Below are 21,254 nucleotides of genomic sequence, written 5' to 3'. Positions count from 1 at the left end.
AGAAAATCGAACTAGCGAATGTTCCGGATGTTAACAGCCGTGCGAAGAAGAAGGGGTTCGGTGTTAAAGTTGAAAGTTAGGCCGGTTTATAGCAGAGTTCCCATTGTCCGGAAAAAAATGAGGAGGACCGAAAATTCTAAATGTCACGTGACATTTAGAATTTGAGGTGAAAGTTAGGCCGGTTTATAGCAGAGTTTCCATTGACCGGAAAAAAATGAGGAGGACCGAAAATCCTAAATGTCCCTGGTGAGAATGACCAATGGAAATAATTCTCTGCACAATTTGAATTGTGTTTAAATATGCTACAGTGGTCATTTGTTTAGCCAATTCATGTTAAACAATGAGGGTTTTGATTGACCCGACCCGGCCCGCCGATATTTCCCACCACTACCCTTGAGCCGGGTCGGGCCGGGCCTTTGATCGAGTGTTTTGTGTTTTTCTCATTGCTTTATTGGCCTGATCTGAGGAGAAAGCTATGCCATAAACAGAAATATTATAGGCGTTTATTACACGGGTCTTCTCAATGCCGTGGAACGCTCCGTTCACTTGCATGGGTAGTAGTCCGGTAACTTGTCAACCCCAGCGTCTTCGGTTGCTAAGCGACGTCAACGTCTTTTGCAGGCTATTTCACTGCTGAATGCTGGTAACAAATAAATTGTAAAAAGAAACACCATGTGAATTTTTTTTCCAAAATAGGATTTGGAAAGCTTTGGAAGTTTATTTACAACACTATTTACGTGGTTTCGGAGCAGTACACTTTGACATTTTAATACAGTTCAGCGAGAAAGGCAACAAAGAATAAGAAGGGGGTGTTCCAGTCTGCGTAAACGGGAACCCCCACCTCACGAGAGCGCCCATTTGTGTCTTTAGTGGGATGATATTGGTTAGTATGGGGTCAGAACAGTCTCATTAATAATGAATGCACAGAGAAGGATTCACAAATGTATTTTGTGATTTATATATGAATTACTCTCTTCTCACAAATACATTTCAATGCACACACAAATGGATATCGGTATGTATAAGTGTAAAATAAATCCATAGACAAAAATAAGTTTCACAAACACATTTCTGATCCACACACGAATGTGTCTTGTTTTAAATAAAAGTAATATAAATCCATAAATATATGAATTAATAAAATATTTGCAATTTTCATTAAATTAATTGGATGTTGTATTTATATACAAACTGTTAAATTTCAATTAACAAGACGCTTTTCATTCGTGAACTTGTTTGCATCTGTGTGTGAACTGGTCTGTATTTATTTGTGGACTTTTGAGACTCTCCTGACGTGGCTGGATTCACAAATGCATTTTTTTTCAACAAGGAACTCTCTGTAGCCAATCAGATGCCTCCGTATTTGTCAGCCAATCACATGACTGCAGTGACTGGGTTTTTAGATTGTCGGTGCCGTTTACTACTTTAACGGCACAGACAATCCGAAAACCCAGTCGAAACTAGATGGAAAAAGTGTGTAGTTCGAAACGTGACGCAGCTTTTACTTCTTCGCCACCTAGAAATTGTTATGTTCAATCATACAAAAAACCCATGTTATTTCCCATAGACATTTGACCGAGGGAACCAGGAGGCTCGGAGGCTAGACTTATTCTTCGGAGGTCGGGACTGCAGTCATGTGATTGGCTGATATTGAGGGAGGCATCTGATTGGCTACAGAGTTCCTTTTTGATACGTCAGGCTTCACCATATATAGCACATGTTTCGCTATTCTGAAACATAAGCTCAGAGATCTTCTCAGGCTTTTGTATTGTATTGTATTGTATGATACACTAAACAAGCAAAAGATCATTGCTTGCATTAGGCAGAGAGGGGGGCCCTCGGTAGGTGTTGAGGGTTTCAGCCCTTCTCTGGGTAGGTCATGAGGTTCCAGCCGTTAGCTCTGGGTAGGTCATGAGGTTCAGGGCGTTGGCTCTGGGTAGGTCATGAGGTTCCAGCCGTTAGCTCTGGGTAGGTCATGAGGTTCAGGCCATTGGCTGAGGCTCTTGGTAGGTCATGAGGTCATCGAGGATCAGGGAGTTGGCCTTGGGGAGGTCACTGGGGTTCAGGCCATTGGCTGAGGCTCTGGGTAGGTCACGAGGTTCAGGGTGTTGGTTCTGGGCGTTCTGACCAGTGATCCATGTTGATCACTGATTTTGTTAATGTTTCCTTAGTTCTGCTGTGCTATTGGAAATGTATGATTTTTAACTACCCCACCCCTTTCTCTAAACAGATCATTTCATTCTTTGACTTGCTGCGTTACTGTGTCAGCGTTTGCAACCAGATTGCATCCCATCTGCGCATCTTTGTCTTCAAAATCAAGCCTTCTCCTCCATCTGGGCTTCATTAAGGACAGTGCTCCCTGCTGCAAACAAGATATTAAACATTATATAGATACAAAATTTATATAACAAATATAGGCATTTTACAAGTGACTATGATCTTGCAAATACTGTTAATTTAGAATTGAGATCCTTTTCGTTCATAAGGTCTGTAAGTAAAAATGTCCATTTCTCCAATGATGGATATACTTAAAAGTTGGATAACTACACAGTATTGAAAGACAAATAAACGCAAACTATTAAATGTGTTTGATTGTGAAGTTCACAAATTGTTTAGTTATCCTTTATATAAATACTGTCACTTAATAGATGTTCTACCTTTAGGTTTAAACATACTGCTTTGGGACATTTTTGTATATTCTCTTGAATACACTGCAAGTCAAATTGTTAGGGGTAAAATATTTTTGTTTTTTGCAGTCAGAAATGCCTTGCACCCAGTTTCGAAGTTTGAACTTGTTTTACAACATTGTGGAAATGTTTGCTTTTATACCTCTTGTTTTATATTCTTGCACCCCAACTAAAACAATTTATTGACTGTCATGCTTTCATTTGCTCATAAGATATGATGTCTTATAGCAGGTATTGATAACATTTCTAAAATGTTGTTATAAATAGTAACCAGATCAGTTGAGCTGACTCGCTGTATGTGTGTAAATGTTCATTCCCTCAAAAACTGTGCTGACTTGATTTTTTTAATTTATCTGTACTTGCTAATAAAATTTACCTTTGAGTATTTAATGCCAATACATACATGTGTCTCTGGTTCCCAACTGAGAGGTGCATATGAGGCCACAAAGGGTCCTGACTGGTTACACAAAACAAGTGACTCACGAAACAAAGTCAGTCAGAATCTATCAGAGCTAATGCTAATGATATCAAAGTTCTACCTACTAACAATAACATGCCCCTTGGCTTATCTGTTTCAGCTCAGAGTTCTTGGGTATCACCTCCAAACCCATAGGGGACTTCACCAAGTGTTGTATCAACATCTTTGATTTACTTTTCATTATAAAATCGCTGTGTTTTGAAAATGAATATTAGCTACTTTATTAGGTTTTCTTTGGCTCAAGTAGTCTTCCTCACGTAAACCCTCATCGCGAGGCTTACTCCACAACAGATTAAGGACATGATCGATGTGATTTAAAATGTATTTCCTTCATATAAGAGACATGCTCCCAGATAGCACAGATCTTCATCAAGCAATGTGGCATTTAGATATATGAAGGTGTTGTTTAAATTGAAGTTATAATCAACACGTCATTATAGAAACCATTGCTCATTAGGTGAGTGCTGCATGCAGCGCTCAACTATTGTTCTTCATAAGTTTTATTCTTTCTTTATTATTCTCAACAAACTTTGAGACCTATCTCCTTCCTCAAATTTTCACCTAGACTACATTCAAATTTTAAAAATGTTTAGAATAGCTTGGAATCGCGCGCTTCTTTTCAGATTTTTGAAATATTTTTTACTTACGATATTCTACTTTCAAAATACTATATTTTTTTGACATTGGCGTCAATGGTCTCTGGTACTTCAAATGTTTAAGACGTAACTCAATCATTTTTCAACCTTTGTTCAAAACATTTAACAAATCTTCACACTAGTGTCTTCAATAATATCCAAACGGAATTTCGATATAATTTAAACCTTATTCAGAATCCGAGTTTTAGTTTCATAACGGTGTGGGTGTCGGATTGACTCGGCTGCCAGATCGACTCGGGGTCCTAGATGCGCAATAATGACGCACTTCCTGTAAACGCTGTCTTTTAAATGCGCATGCGCGTTTCATTCATTCCCATTGCCGTCAGGCCCCCAGGATAGGCATATACTTCCGCAATCCACCCGTGCTCAGAGGCCAAGCCTGGTATTGCAGCTGTTTTAGCTGGGAGTGGACGGGGGTCCGTCATTTCATGTGGCCCAGAAGTAGATATCGCCGTCCACTCCAATACAAGTGGGGAACAGGATTGTGTCTCCGCAAAAAATGTCTGGATATCAATCAAAGGCTCATAATTATCTTTCTACCCTGTTCTAAAAAAATGTAAGTTTTTTCTTTTCAAAACGCCTCCTCAAGCGTTCTATTAGCAGTTGATGTTGGGTGGGCAGCTGAAAGGAGCCGTACTGAAACAAACGGCTCCTTGCTATGGATCTATTTTGAAGTGCACGGCTCCATTAACTTCCGAATTAAATTAAATTCCGAATTAACTTCCATTAACTCAATGTGACAATGTGGTATTGGAATATATATTCCAGAATTTGAAAAAGGATATGGATATAGAGTGGGTGACTTTATCAGTATACTCATTCGAGATGGCCACAATAATAACCGCTCTTAGATGGGTTGTAGATACTAAGTTTTATAACAAATAATTCAATACGTGAAGATTTGGTGATAGAGGTAAAGCATCTTCTTTTAAATATTATAAGCCTTGGTTTAGTTATTCAGTTCTGTTGGATTCCAGCCCACCATGGAATATATGGCAATGAAATTGCTGATAAATTAGCTAAAAGATACTAACCTAATTAGAAGAATTTAACCTTAAGTATATATATTTCTTATTTTTATTTATTCATTTCTTTTGTTAGTTTGTTTTATTTTGTTTATTTTGTTTCGTTAGTTTGGTTTTTTCTTTGAATTTATTTGTATGATTTAAAGTATGATTTGCCAACGTCCTTGTCCTTGTCAACGTCCTTGTCACAAACTCCTGTGTAGTAGTCCAGTAGGTCGCGGTATATGGGGAAAAACTATGATCCGCCACTAAACTAGAAGAAGAAGAAGATCTCTGCATCCGGTACGTCACGGAATAGGTCACGTGTCTTGGCCACATAACGCGGAAGCAAATCGCTCCTGTATGTAGCCATGCGCCACTGAGCAGGTTTGCATAGGAATGAATGGGCGGCCATTTTCCAGTCCGTGGTCCATCCTTTATTATGTCCATGATTGCCGTGTGTTCCGATATCCATACTTCCATGAGTACACTTAAACAAAGTACACTATCCGCACTTACTAAGTGCGCTCATTTTCAGATGGCAGGGTTGTTCCAAATCGAATACTCCGTGGTGCACTAACCGGAAATTACGATCACGACTGCCGCCGCGGCTCCTCCTCCGCAATAAACATCCCGCTTTGAACGGTGAGCTCTTTACGTCTAGCAGCTATAAAAAGCTATAAAAACTACAAAATGACTCGACGACTATGGCTCAGCCTCTTCTGCAACGTAGCTAAGATGGCTGCCGTTGAGTACGAAAAGTGTACATCGCCACACACGATTTGACCGTTTTGAGTACACCATCCGGGTCCTTTCAGTACACTTATTTTCGCCCGATCTGAATCACAACACCAAACTTAGGCTAGTAAGTACGGATAGTATGGATATTGGAACACGGCACATGTTATTCCCAAGTATTAACAATCTCCTTTCGTTTTCTAATCTATGAATAATAATCTAATGTACAAATTATTGTTGCCTATATATTGTTGGTTATATATAAAAGAAGAATCGGTTAACTCCATTCACTGAACGGGGCAATCCACTTTATTTCCAGCGCTCCCAACACAGAGTCAAAACAGCGACCCACACGCAGACACTTCCGTTCTCCTCCTTCAGAATAAGAGTCCCTAACTGGAACTGGGTTACATGCATTCATCAGTGCTTTTAGAAGTGTTCCAATGGCTTTGTTTGTGCGAAAGAACGGGCTGCGTTCAATGAAATCAAAACCTAAACGGATTGAGCCTTCTTTTTATGTCCATGATTGAGCCCCGTTTATAAACAACCCTTCCGGGTCCGTTGGCTTGTGTCGATACGTCAAGTGTCGATACGTCGCACGCACGCACGCACACACGCACCAGCAGTGCAGGGCAATACATTTGACCTTTCAGATTCTTCAGTTCAATTCATTATAAGCAATGCTTTGCGCTTTTCATTCAGCTGTCACTTTATTTAAACTTTAAACCCACTCATGTTTTTGAATGGTCGTTCATCATTCCCTTATTTTCCCCTGAGACCGGAGAGATCCGTATCGACCTCTCTCGTACACTTCCAGTTTTAATTGACGCAATGATGATTTGCGTCATTTAGAACAGGAAGTGTAAGAGGGGAGGATTCTCTTAAGACTACCATGTGCCGTGTTCCAATACCCGTACTTCCATGAGTATACTTAAAGGAAGTACACTATCTGCACTATCCGTACTCACTTGAGTACGCTAATTTTTCAGATGTGAGTGCTGTTCCAAATCGAGTACTCTGTGGTGCACTTACCGGAAATGACGATCAAGACTGCCGCCGTGGCTCCTCACCCGCAATAAACATCCCGCTTTGAACGGTGAACTCTTTACGCCTAGCAGCTATAAAAAGCTATAAAAACTACAAAATGACTATTAATGCAGGCTATGTGGAAAATGCGCCGACTTTGGCTCAGCCTGGCCCCGCCTCTTCCGCTACGTAGCTAAGATGGCTGCCGTTGAGTACGGGGAGGGTCCTTCGATCCTTATGTCCGGGGCCGTGTTCCAATACCCGTACTGTCCGTACTGCGTATGTAACGGGTCCCAGGTGGGATCGCCGTGGACAGATTATAGATAACTGAAACAAAGAGAAAAGAATGCTGACACGGGAGACGTGACTTGTCTTTTCAGATCCTCATTAGTTATATTTATTCATTTAACTTCTCAATTTACTGAAGGTTACCGTTTATCTTCACATTGTCCATGCATTTTAAACTCAGCATCATATTACTCCATATGTTGTCTAATTAGACATATTTTCCATGTTCTTAAAACAAACCAAAATACACAAAAAATACTCTTCAATTCAAAACACACCTTTTCTCTCAGTGTTGATCTTTCATCTCTCTGATACTACAAACAGTTTGTACAAGGTGCATCTTTAATGCTCTTAAAACCCATTAGGTTTTACGGAACTAGTATTTTTAATAGTACCTACCTTGTAGGCTATATCAAACATTTTCTTATTACTGAACTTCAAATAACTTTTCTTAACGGTATCTTTAAGGTGCTTTACAACAATCAATAAACATTTTAATACTTTACAAAACGCAAAGAAGTGTGCCACGTGTGGTGTTATTCCAATAAAACAAAAAGGTAGAGACGAGCGTGATCCGTATTAGCTTAAAGCTACTAGCCTAACGGTAAAACTTCCAACGGCGCCGTCATTACAAGTCTCTCGGCGAGCGTCGGACCTTACTAGCTAGTAGCTTAAAGCTACTAGCCCAACGGTAAAACTTCCAACGGCGCCGTCATTACAAATCTCTCGGCGAGCGACGGACCTTACTAGCTACACATGTACTCATTTTAACACTCATACTTTACTAAAACATTTCACCACACATTATCCAATCACTAACATCAACTTGTTTTACATTTTAAACACATAACCCACCTGAAACAAAGAGAAAAGAATGCTGACACGGGAGACGTGACTTGTCTTTTCAGATCCTCATTAGTTATGAGGATCTCACGGGGATTCAGGCAAACCACAATATTACTGTGCCTCCTACTGGCAGGATAGTGCAATTGCATTGTGAAAATGTAAAACTATAAAAGATATTGCTCATACAAAATAAGATCAATTTAGTAGGAAATAGTGTGTCTTAATAATATAAAATGGTGTAGTATATAAAAACGTAATATACACAAATGTGGGCACACATTAGTGGGCATCACACGTACTCAAAATTTGAGTACACAGTACGTTCCAATTCAGATCCGGCGAAAATAAGTATACTTCAAGGACCCGGATGCCGTACTCAAAATGGGATAATCGTGAAGTGTGGATCGAATCGAAGGACACTCTCCGTACTCAACGGCAGCCATCTTAGCTACGTAGCGGAAGAGGCGGGGCCAGGCTGAGCCAAAGTCGGCGCATTTTCCACATAGCCTGCATTAATAGAGTCATTTTGTAGTTTTTATAGCTTTTTATAGCTGCTAGGCGTAAAGAGTTCACCGTTCAAAGCGGGATGTTTATTGCGGGGGAGGAGCCGCGGCGGCAGTCGTGATCGTCATTTCCGGTAAGTGCACCACAGAGTACTCGATTTGTAACAGCACTCACATCTGAAAAATTAGCGTACTCAAGTGAGTACGGATAGTGCAGATAGTGTACTTCCTTTAAGTGTACTCATGGAAGTACGGATATTGGAACACAGCCCATGCTTCGATCCCAGGCCCCCAGGACAGGCGCTTACTTCCGCAATCCACCAGTGCTCAGAGGCCAAGCCTGGTATTGCAGCTGTTTAAGCTGGCAGTGGACGGGGGTCCGTCATTTCATGTGACCCAGAAGTAGATATCGCCGTCCACTCCAATACAAGTGGGGAACAGGATTGTGTCTCCGCAAAAAATGTCTGGATATCAATCAAAGGCTCATAATTATATTTCTACCCTGTTCTAAAAAAATTTAAGTTTTTTCTTTTCAAAACGCCTCCTCAAGCGTTTTATTAGCAGTTTATGTTGCGTGGGCAGCTGAAAGGAGTCGTACTGAAACAAATGGCTCCTTGCTATGGACCTATTTTGAAGTGCTCCATTAACTTCCGAATTAAATTAAATTCCGAATTAACTTCCATTAACTCCATTAACTTCCAAAGTCTGAGATTTGTCCTTTTACCTAACATGAATGGCGTTGAACACGGATATATAACACACATATCATTGAAATAGCTGTAACAGGCACGGACGTATTGATTACCTGAATGATTATGGGAGACCTACGTAATTTTTAAAATATTGTTAATCGTCTAATATTAACATTTCAGTTGCGTTAGTAGGTATTAATTTTCTTGTTTAGCTATGTATGACAGGGTTATGGTTAGCTATGTATGACAGTTGACAATGTTGGTGTAGGCTATTACAATTCATTATTTGGGTAGGCTACTCCAACTTCGTTGCTGGTAGATATGTAAACATTTACTTTTATATAAACTATTGATTGCATTTTTCGTAAATAGTTAGTTGGAAGGAATCTGTTTCTTAAGCAATAACATTGAACTGAATTTTTTAGGCCTACATACGTTTACTATGTTACTATGGTATTATATGGAGCAATCTTACATATTTATGAAGTTTCCAGATCAATAAAGTTCTATCTCTTTTTATTTGAACTGCCTGTATGTCCTCTTGATTATAGTATTACAGTGTGTACCTTGGTTATCAGCTATCATAGAATGGTGTCCAAATGGCTGCATGTGTAAGAAATAGGATTTGAACCAAGTGTTACAATAAAAAAAGCTAGATATAGATATGGGTGACTTTATCAGTATACTCAATCGAGATGGCCACAATAATAACCGCTCTTAGATGGGTTGTAGATACTAAGTTTTATAACAGATAATTCAATACGTGAAGATTTGGTGATAGAGGTAAAGCATCTTCTTTTAAATATTATAAGCCTTGGTTTAGTTATTCAGTTCTGTTGGATTCCAGCCCACCATGGAATATATGGCAATGAAATTGCTGATAAATCAGCTAAAAGATACTAACCTAATTAGAAGAATTTAACCTTATGTATATATATATATATATATATATTTTTTTTTATTTATTCATTTCTTTTGTTAGTTAGTTTTATTTTGTTTATTTTGTTTCGTTAGTTTGGTTTTTTCTTTGAATTTATTTTTATGATTTAAAGTATAATTTGCCAACGTCCTTGTTACACACTCCTGTGTAGTAGTCCAGTAGGTGGCGGTATATGGGGAAAAACTATGATCCCCCACTAAACTAGAAGAAGAAGAAGATCTCTGCATCCGGTACGTCACGGAATAGGTCACGTGTCTTGGCCCCATAACGCGGAAGCAAATCGCTCCTTTATGTTGAGCCCGTCTACGAAGAGCCTGGGCACTCCCTATACGCCCCCATTGTACCGATTTAGGTTGTAGTTCCATGAGACACCTACTGGGGGTGATCGCGGGCGAGTCCAGATTGAATGGGAGTCTATGGGGCTAAACGGCTAATTATGCCTCTTTCACCTGCTTGTCGTTGAAGTATCGCAAATTTTATTGTAGATTCCGCAAGTTCAATATAGATTATGGTTCAAAAGTCAAATGAGTGAGTACTTATGTCCTTTCGATTTCTTACAGTTTGGGCCGTTGTAGGCCATACACGCTAGCATTCTGCTAATGAATGCTGATTGGTCAGGGGCGGACTTGCGACTGATTACGACCAGAGACCCCTCTTGACGGCATTTGAAGCTGAAGAGCAATCAGAAACGTGTTAACTCAATTTTTGCGTAGGCCTACTGTATTTATATTTTCCTGCAGGCCCTTTTATTTTTTAGATAGTATGTATGGTGAAAGTACATGGGCATAAATGGAATTTCTTCCATTTCTTGTGTTCAATGCGTTATATACATGGTAGGTACGGTATGACCGCCTTAAATAATACAGTCAATATCCCGCTCAATATCATTTAATCTGTCATTGTCTATTTTTCGAAAATAAAGATAGTTTAAAAAAAATGCCTCGTAAATGTGCAATGATAAACTGCACTTACAGTGGAAACGGATTGTCCGTCTTTTCGTTTCCCAAGGACAGAAAAAGGTAACGTTCTTGCTTGCTCCTGTATGAATGGTCCTAGGCTACCTGAGGCTTCACCTGGTAAGGAAAGTTGCGCTGGAGCCCGAGTAATATCGCACATGGCTTATTCAAGTTGCGCGCTAGACATTCTCTAAAGTGTCGAGACTCAAGCACTTAACTTACCTTAACCGATTGTTCCATACACATGGTTAGTTAACGATTTAACAACTTCAACATCTGCTATTACAGTCGTTATTTTTTTGTAGGACTTGGGCTAGTCTCGCAAAGCCAGACCAAACTACAGCAAGTAGAATGGTCTGGAGCCACGCTACCTCGAGCCGTCTATCCGTGGGGAAACTGGGCCGGCCTGTTTTTATTTCTTTAAACCAATCACAATCGTCTAGGGCGGGGCTAAGCCCGGGAAGCGGCAGCGGTGTCCATGCAAAATAGAACATCTTTCTTCCTCAGCAAATGCTGTAAGCAAATCTTTTGCAGTTCTTTGCAATTTTCGACGGAAAGAGCCAAACATGCCAACTTTACAGCGCCGTCAAAGTCCTCTTCAAAACTCGCCATACTGCCTAGTTTCCGAGTTTGAGGGGGAGCACAATACGGGAACGCCAGCAACCGGAAGGGGAGGAGTCGCGGCCAAATCCGACGCTAGGCAATAGACGCTGTCCACTTCCGTTCAGCCAGACTAGACTTGGGCTAATGACCTTGCACAGAGGGAAAACCATCTACACCACTTGTCATTGATTTCTATGCATTCACTGATCTTTACAGATGGGTTTGTTTAAGCCATTGAATATAATTGCTCTGCCACGCAACACATTATAAGCTACATGTTTGTTAAATGAGAAATATTGTCTGGGTCACATTGAAACAGTAACAGTTGTATAACAGTAATTATACAAACATTATACCAACATTGCAAGTTTATTCAAACATCACACTAACAAGAACACAATAAGAACAGTAACTAATAAAAAAAAAGAGAAATGATTTAACAACACTGAACATGCTGAACAGAGGCAGGGGAAAAGGACAGAGGAAGAAGACTTGTCCGTTGTCACAGCATCAAGGTCCGACTGTAGAGATCAAGAAAGGAAGAGGCATGAGGAGAACAACAGAACACTGCTCTCTAGCAGATTGCTTACTGATGTAAACTAAATTGATGCAGTCTTAAAATTATGATTCTAATCCAGGTTTCTATTTTAGGAGAACGAAATGGCTCATTCGTTACTAAAAAAAAAGCTTTATCATCGGCACTAGTGAGGATTAGAAAAAACACTCTGTAAGTAACATACATATGTAAAACATTCGCGCATTTCTTTTTTTTACATTAGCTCACTAAAACTCACTAAAAAAAAGCCTTACCTCCAACAGCTGGTGTTATCGTTGCGGAAAAGGGAAGTGCTTTAGAAACTGCCGTAAAGCAGTACCTCTGACAGTATTACAGTGTGTGACGTCATCGCATGTTTTTAACGCCTTTTTAGAACAGATACGTGACCTTAAAAAATGCAATATTCAGCTGAGTTTATTATCTTAGCCCCACCCTTTGATAGCAACTTTCAAATTACTTGACAAAAAATTACATCGTGAGAAAAGTGGATTCTGAGGATAAAACCCTGTTGGCTCCCATTCATTCTGGAATCGCCTACGAGCGCCCCGCGTGGTCAAAGATTATTACTGCAACCAGTCCAGAAAACCGGAACTAACCCGCGAGTGCCAGTTCTCCTCATATTAGACATTCTCTGATGTTACCCATGGACATATTAAAGGATGGACCACAGACCGAAAATGGCCGCCCATTCATTCCTATGCAAACTGCTCAGTGGCACAGGGCAACATACCCATAGACATCTTATAGATAGACGGAGCATTGGCTGCTGGGACGCGAGAAATACGGCCGCCATCTTGGAGTGGTCAACCGGGAGCAGCAACCATAGACGGCAACAGCAGCAGAAACAAGATGCCGGGCTGTTGTACAGCATATTCATGCTCAAATCGGCGGACCATCCTTAATAGGAATCGGGGGATTACTTTTCACAAGTAAGATTTAACATTACCGTACTATTGGTTTTATTTTGTGAAAGGAATATTACCAGCATTTTTTCGATAGTACTACTGAAATCGTAGCCAGCTAGGCTAATAAACAAGAGTATGACCATAATATGATTGCTTGTCAATGAAATGAAAAAATACTTGAATAAATAAATGATGAAGATAAAGATTGTAAAAGACAATAGGGATAAAAGTTAGTTATAAAAAAACAGTCCAGAGGGGGCTAATATATGTTAACTAGCTAGGCAATCAGATGGACAGTGGCTATACACAGTATAGCTAGTCTAGCTTTCCAACCCATTTTTGTGTAGCCGAAAAATGTAGTGATAAACAAGAAAGGCCCTGCCACACCTGACACCTGGAATGGGGTAATCTTGGGATTACTGTTGAACTAGGCTATGTGTTCACCGGCTATGAACTGATACTTGATAAATCATATTCCATAAGCACTGACCTAGATTACATCTGACACTTTTGAAGGTTTCCAAAAGATAAAGATCTGAGGACGAAGTGGGAAGTGGCTTTGAGGAGAGAAGGATTCACTGCAAGTGATTATTCAGTTGTCTGCAGTCAACATTTTAAGCAGGCTGACTTTGACAGGACGGGTCAGATTGTTAGACTACTTGATGGTGTTATTCCATCCCTCTTCAGCTTCCCGGTTCACCTCCAAAAAGTAGGTGTATCATCATAAGGCTAGCATTCACAAATGTAAATATTCTATTGTCAAGCAAACTTATCCTTTTATATATTGTATTATGCATAATGTTTCTTAATTTCAGTTGGTAAAGGGCAGGGCTACGTCTACCTCCAGAAGAGCTGACGAAAGCCTGTCCGTGGCCTCTGAGGATTCCCCAGAATTGACAACCTCACACCCACAACCTCAGCCTAATGATGTGAGTATTTCTACTTTAAACATCATATCATAATGTTCCTGGACATATTCAAATCTCACGTTTTTCTGCCACTCATTAAACACTCACAAATAACTGGCTTTGAAAGCTGATGACTATAAGAAAGAATGTGGATGTGGGACATAAACTAGTGGTGTCAAAGTGATGTTTGTGAAGTGAAACATTACTCAAACCATGTTCATCCTTTTCTTTCTTTCTATTAGGACCATGTCTAGTGAAACATTACTCAAACCATGTTCGTCCTTCTTTCTACTAGGATCATGGATATGCCTTGCCTACTTCTCCTACCGCTGTTAAGGCTAAAATCAATCAACATTTGGCAAGATTGGAGCGAGAAAAGAAGAATACCATGTCCAGAGAAAAGAGGGCAAAGACCACAGTCAAGGCTCTTTTGGGGGATTTGAGGGAAAAAAAAACTCATTAATGAAGAGCTCAGTGAGAAGCTTGCGTTCTACTCAGGTAAGACAAAATTAGCACTTGGAAATTCATGTACATGTTATTGTTACTCTCTTTATTAAACTCCTTGGTTATTATCTGAAGGGGACTAATTAATCTTTGCTCATAACATTTCAGATCTTAAGATGGACTTTGTGGCAAAGAAGGGCCATGAGTACACGCAGAACTGCAGAGAGTTTGCACTCACGCTCCATCTTCATGGTCCAAAGGCATACAAATACCTCAGAGAGACTCGACATTTTCCCCTCCCACATCCATAAACATTACAAAGGTAGGTAGGCTTAATGTTGTCCGATTTGAATTTTTGGAAAATACTGATGTCAACATGTTATAGCTTCTTCTCAATATTTTTACAGGTGGCTGCGTTCGGTGGATGCCAAGCCTGGCCTGAACAAGATGATGCTGGATATGCTGGAGAGAAGATGCCAGGGAGACCCGACTAAATATGGATGTGTTTCACTCATGTTGGATGCCATGTCCATCAAAAAACATGTGCAATATAATCCACATACTGAGTCAATGTCTGGTTTTGTAGACATGGGTGATGGAAACAATGAGAATGATGTTGCTTCGGAGGCTCTTGTGTTCATGGTTGTTGGCCTACAAGGACATTGGAAGGCTCCCATTGCATACTTTCTGACCAGGTCTCTCTCTCCAGAACCACAGGGGGTCCTTCTTAGTCAGGCTTTGGAGGAGCTACATGCATTTGGTGGACTGGTGGAAAATGCTCTGGTCTACATAGCAGGATTTGTAGTCAGGCAGATTCTACGAAAGCTGTCCTGTGCTGTGTGCCGTTGGAGCTTGGTCAGAGATGCTGTGCCATCTTCATTTGACAAGAACTTCCACCTTCTGACCCTGAAAAACAACGGCGGCCTAGTGATTCCATCACTAGGCACAGTGAAGGTTTGATTTTATTATCTTGTTTTTTTTTTATATTAAAGTTGCTTTTTTCTTATTTTCTCTGTTCTGTAGTGTCTTTGAGCACTGTGTAAAGCACTATATAAATATAATGTATTATTGTTGTTATTATTATTATAAGGTGCTGAGAGCTGCAGAGAGGGTGATCCGCCAAGCTTCAACAATGCAAGCTGAAGCTCCTAAGGTGTCAACAGTGCTACACATCGTCCGAGGGGAGATTGGAACGGAGGATGTATTTCTGCTTGGGGAACACATTGAGGAGACGCAGTTTGGCATCGACAACCACCATTCGGACTTGCTCTCATTGGTTGTGTCGGTGTTTCATAAGATAAGGCTGCACCACATTGCCAAACTCGCCTCTCTTGAACTTCAGAAAGGAAGCACGAGAAAGAAGCTCTGTAAAACAGTCCTCTTTCAGGGGTTTTAACCCTAACCCTGGCTGCTTTTTATTGTATTTTTGAATTTCACTAGTTCTGTTCTGTTCATTTGCCTGTATATTTATATTTAGTTTATTTACTGTAAATAAACATTCCATCAGACCTATGGAAAGAAGGAAGTCAAGCAAATACTAATACTTTCATTTTTACTTGCATGTTGAGCATACAGTTTAGAAATATGTACCTGATACCTTTATGATTTACATGCCGCTATGTCTTTATAGATTATTGACCGGCTGTTTGTTACAATGAATGGACGCAATCCTCGTGCCAAAGGATACAAAGCTCCCTTGGTTGCTTTTAATTGGACGGAGAGGAAAGCATTTTTCACAAAAGCTAGGGAGTACTTGCTCACTTTGGTGACCAAAGATGTAACCCCCCTTCACCGGTCTAAGAGGTCAATTCAAATAGTGTTTGTTAAGTTCATGCCATGAGTTCTCCGATACTCTTATTTCCTTATGCATCGTGTTCCTAAGATGCTCCGTTGTTCTGTTATGCATCGTGTTCCTAAGATGCTCCGTTGTTCCCTTATGCATCGTGTTCCTAAGATGCTCCGTTGTTCCCTTATGCATCGTGTTCCTAAGATGCTCCGTTGTTCCCTTATGTTAGTTCTGTTCTGATCATTTTCCTGTATATTTATCTATATTATTTACTGTAAATAAACATTCCATCAGCAGATTTGTATTATGATGCATTCTCATTTTAGGCAAAGTATGAGACAAAACAGTATAATTGTAACCATGAATAAGTCATTCAATTAACAATATTTAAATACTAACATTGTTGGGTAAGAATTTGGTTTTATTCTGAATCCAGTGAAACAGATTGGTGGTTTTAGCTGATATAAAAACTTTCATGTGTTTTATGTTTAAATATTTGGCAGACGCTTTTTTCTAAAGCGACATACATATAAAACAATCACTGTAAACATAATCATTTAAGGAAAGAATGAAAGTAAACACAAAATATCAATACAAAGTGTCAAGACAGAATAAACTGCTGCTGCAGCCACAGTCAGAGATTCAGTCTATAAAGTCCCTAAGATATATACATATCTAATGTATTAATACATTGCTTATGCAGGATATATATGTCATTGTTTCTTCAACTTAAAAAATTCCCAGTTTTGATCTCGGATGTCTGGTCACTTAAAGCATATCAGAATATTATTAGTGTTAAGCCAACTATGAATAATAAAACACGCCAAACCATGTGGCCTTTATCATAGCTACACGTATGACAAAAAAACGCATGAAAATCAGTGGTATTCAGTGAGGTATGATTAATTAAATGCGCTGACAGTTCATTGCTCCAGCCAAACGGATTGCACTGAGTGGAGCGGATGACAACTCCAAGATGGCGGCCCCGCGTCTCGTCAGCGCCAGTAGGCGGTAGCATTCGATGCTCCGTCTATCTATAAGATGTCTATGAACATACCAGGCCACCAGGATAGGCGCTTACTTCCGCAATCCACCAGTGCTCAGAGGCCAAGCCTGGTATTGCAGCTGTTTAAGCTGGCAGTGGACGGGGGTCCGTCATTTCATGTGGCCCAGAAGTAGATATCGCCGTCCACTCCAAGTGGGGAACAGGATTGTGTCTCCGCAAAAAATGTCTGGATATCAATCAAAGGCTCATAATTATCTTTCTACCCTGTTCTAAAAAAAAAAAAGTTTTTTCTTTTCAAAACGCCTCCTCAAGCGTTTTATTAGCAGTTGATGTTGGGTGGGCAGCTGAAAGGAGTCGTACTGAAACAAACGGCTCCTTGCTATGGACCTATTTTGAAGTGCACGGCTCCATTAACTTCCGAATTAAATTAAATTCCGAATTAACTTCCATTAACTCCATTAACTTCCAAAATCTGAGATTTGTCCTTTTACTTAACATGAATGGCGTTGAACACGTATATATAACACACATATCATTGAAATAGCTGTAACAGGCACGGACGTATTGATTACCTGAATGATTATGGGAGACCTACGTAATTTTCATAATATTGTTAATTGTCTAATATTAACATTTCAGTTGCGTTGGTAGGTATTTCATTTTCATTTGCTTGTTTAGCTATGTATGACAGGGTTATGGTTAGCTATGTATGACAGTTGACAATGTTGGTGTATTACAATTCATTATTTGGCTACTCCAACTTCGTTGCTGGAAGATATGTAAACATTTACTTTTATATAAATTATTGATTGCATTTTTCGTAAATAGTTAGTTGGAAGGAATCTGTTTCTTAAGCAATAACATTGAACTGAATTTTTTAGGCCTACATACGTTTACTATGTTACTATGGTATTATATGGAGCAATCTTATATTTATGAAGTTTCCAGATCAATAAAGTTCTATCTCCTTCTATTTGAACTGCCTGTATGTCCTCTTGATTATAGTATTACAGTGTGTACCTTGGTTATCAGCTATCATAGAATGGTGTCCAAATGGCTGCATGTGTAAGAAATAGGATTTGAACCAAGTGTTACAATAAAAAAAGCTTTTATTACAAGACCCCCCACCCCAAATTTTAACAAAACACTTTTTTTGGCTGTTTGGCTGGGGCAGAAGAGTGGAAGGGGAAACAAAGACAGGTAGCCTAAAGAAGAAGTAAGGAAAGGAATGAGAGGAAGAACAGTGAAATGAATGAACAGTGTGATAAATGCAAATGATTACCAAAAAGGTTATAATTACTGATTTATCAAATACGCAGAGAAGAGCATCATCGAATAAAGATTAAGGACCTGGATTATATCTTACAGTATTGAAAACTGTTGAAATTACAATTCAGAGTGGAGAAGGCTGAAGGTATTGGTCCTCATGCATCACCTCTCATGCCTCATGCATCACCTCTCAGCGCCTACCCAGCTGCATCTTATTCCATTTCGAAAAAGCGAGCATCTCACCAAGCAAAGTTTTGCTAATGCCTGCTCAAGTTATTTAAATACTTAATTCTATGGATATCTGAAAATATTTACAGATGGTTCTAAAGATCCCAAAGGACAATGTGGTATTGGCATATATATTCCAGAATTTGAAAAAGGATATGGATATAGAGTGGGTGACTTTATCAGTATACTCAATCGAGATGGCCACAATAATAACCGCTCTTAGATGGGTAGTAGATACTAAGTTTTATAACAGATAATTCAATACGTGAAGATTTGGTGATAGAGGTAAAGCATCTTCTTTTAAATATTATAAGCCTTGGTTTAGTTATTCAGTTCTGTTGGATTCCAGCCCATCATGGAATATATGGCAATGAAATTGCTGATAAATTAGCTAAAAGATACTAACCTAACCTCTAAGAAGAATTTAACCTTAAGTATATATATATATTTTTTTATGTATTCATTTCTTTTGTTAGTTTGTTTTATTTTGTTTCGTTAGTTTGGTTTTTTCTTTGAATTTATTTTTATGATTTAAAGCAGGGGTGGGGAACCTTTTTCACATCAAGGGCCATTTCAATTTTTCCAAAGTCCTCAGAGGGCCATACCATTATGAACACATAACTAAAGATGAAAAAAAAGACAAAAAAAGTCTATAACTGCTGTGTTACTAAGCCTCATGTTTGCTGCATTTCTAGACTCACCTAATGTGATGGCTGGAACTGTTTTTCTCTAGCAAGGCGTCTGATGTCAGCTGGCAGTGATGATGATGCTACTCCAGGGATGGGCAACTTTCATGATAAAGAGGGCCACATTTTTTATCATAACCATCAGAGGGCCACATGACTGCACACTTCAACTATACGTGAGCTGAGAGAAGCTACATAATTTTGAATTTGGTAGATGATTTCCTGTATTCTGGTGCATTTTGGCGATGGCCACTACCTAAAAAATCGTCCAGAATCATAACCTATGTACGGTATGTTAATTGAACCAACATACATTAATTTCATGTTTTCCATGCTCAAACAGCCACATGAATGGTCAGTATTTTTATCAGTGCAAAGGGCTCACATACATCATCATTCAATGAAGTCAAAAAACTGAAAAACAGTGGCCCAACATTAAGTGGAACAACTCAATGAACTCAAACCCAACAAGCAGTTGTAGTAGTTGTAGTGGCGACTTAAGTGGATATCTTTAATGACTGATATCGCTTCTAAGCAAACTAGACGCATGGGTTTGCCTTTGAATTCTATGAATTCTTCTCATCTTTCTTGAACGAGTTTTCTGTAACTCGATCAATTATTATTATTATAATTATTATTATTTTTTTTTTTAATTATGTGCAGGCTGAGTGGGCATGCGGGCCGTGGGCCGCCAGTTCCCCATCCCCATACTTTAAATTTTAAAGTATCATTTGCCAACGTCCTTGTCACAAACTCCTGTGTAGTAGTCAAGTAGGTGGCGGTATATGGGGAAAAACTATGATCCACCACTAAACTAGAAGAAGAAGAAGATCTCTGCATCCGGTACGTCACGGAATAGGTCACGTGTCTTGGTCCCATAACGCGGAAGCAAATCGCTCCTGTATCTGGGGACTCTCTAAATCGACGCCACTTCGACCTGGGCGGGACTTTACGTCCTACGTCACTCGCTATGGGTGTGCATGTGTGCGCGTAGCCGTCACTCGCGATGGGTGTGCATGTGAGAAAGGTTTTGGCTTTTAGTGTCTATGGGTTGGTAATAACGGTTCTGATGATTTTTCTGATGGAAAAGTGGTCTTTTATTTCCATAATCTTTGTTCAGTGAACGCATAAACCCGTTTGTTAGTTAGCAGTTAAACAAAATGCAATCTCTTTGTTTACAGTTACCAACGACCAACGTTTAAAGACTGATGATTGGGGGTTCGATTCCCTAGTGATGCAAGGTTTTTTCTTTCATTTTGGACTGCACACACATCGCGAGTGACGGATACTCGCACAATGTACACACATCACTGTCTTTACAATTTCTAGGCAACCGAAGTTTGAAGATTGTCAAGTGGTTAACTCTTGAACTAAGACCTGATGGGTTAATGGTCAGAGAACAACTCATTGACGATGGGTTAAGGGGTTCGATTCCTTAATGAAGCTAGCTTTTTTCTTTCATATCGGACTGGATGTTTGTATGCCATTTTGCGTAACTTGTAGTAATGATGAAGAACTGTTACTGGGGTTAAGGTTAGGTGAACGGTAAGGGTAAGACACAAAGTGTTTTTGCAACACAATATTTCTTACAATAACAAAGTTCAAAGTTTTGATGACTCCAGTAGGAAACTTAAGATACCTAGAGAAATGCCTGAGTGCTCACAAAACATCAACAAGTCAGCAGTGTGGTACAGGGTGATCAATTCTGATATACAGTACAAAAGCTGAAACTATTAGCCAGGAGTGGGAAAGATGCAGACGCAGACGTGGGAAGCAATAAGACACACCAACACACAGTTGCCTGTTGCAAAGTGGTTCAGAGTTTAATAGAAATAGTTAGGGTTAGCTGGTATGGCGTTATCTGGTATGGCTATAGTCTAATGTTAGCTTAGTTCGTGTTGTTTCGTCATGTCATTTGTAGAAATATAGCCTATCATCACAGACTGTAGGAATGTCACCCACCCTCCATCGCGTACGACACTAACGCTCGTAATCCTGTAGTGCAAGGGAGTTCGTGCACAGATCCCGGAGACAAACGGCTATGCGCAC

At 39.6% G+C, this 21,254-nt stretch overlaps 2 protein-coding genes and 1 pseudogene across 2 annotated transcripts in view; all 3 read left to right on the top strand.

The window, feature by feature from the left end:
- The window catches only part of cept1b (choline/ethanolamine phosphotransferase 1b), a 32,456-nt gene extending 29,369 nt beyond the window's left edge, over positions 1 to 3,087 (top strand). The window contains exon 10 of the mRNA XM_030374949.1: positions 2,231 to 3,087. Coding sequence (XP_030230809.1) covers positions 2,231 to 2,347 — 117 coding nt within the window. The 3' untranslated portion in view covers positions 2,348 to 3,087. The remainder of the gene's footprint in view (positions 1 to 2,230) is intronic.
- Positions 3,088 to 12,697: 9,610 nt separating this feature from the next.
- On the top strand, positions 12,698 to 14,556 carry LOC115557182 (THAP domain-containing protein 6-like; annotated as a pseudogene).
- LOC115557865 (uncharacterized) lies at positions 14,423 to 16,314 on the top strand. The gene is made up of 3 exons (XM_030375999.1): positions 14,423 to 14,552; positions 14,638 to 15,184; positions 15,321 to 16,314. The coding sequence occupies exons 2-3, from the start codon at positions 14,678 to 14,680 to the stop codon at positions 15,624 to 15,626; spliced, it is 813 nt and encodes a 270-aa protein (XP_030231859.1). The 5' UTR covers positions 14,423 to 14,552; positions 14,638 to 14,677; the 3' UTR covers positions 15,627 to 16,314.
- Positions 16,315 to 21,254: the final 4,940 nt, after the last annotated feature.

Source organism: Gadus morhua, chromosome 13 (assembly GCF_902167405.1).
Source record: "Gadus morhua chromosome 13, gadMor3.0, whole genome shotgun sequence".
NCBI lineage: Eukaryota > Metazoa > Chordata > Actinopteri > Gadiformes > Gadidae > Gadus > Gadus morhua.
Note: the sequence above shows the minus strand (reverse complement) of the source record. Positions and strands in the feature narration are given on the sequence as shown.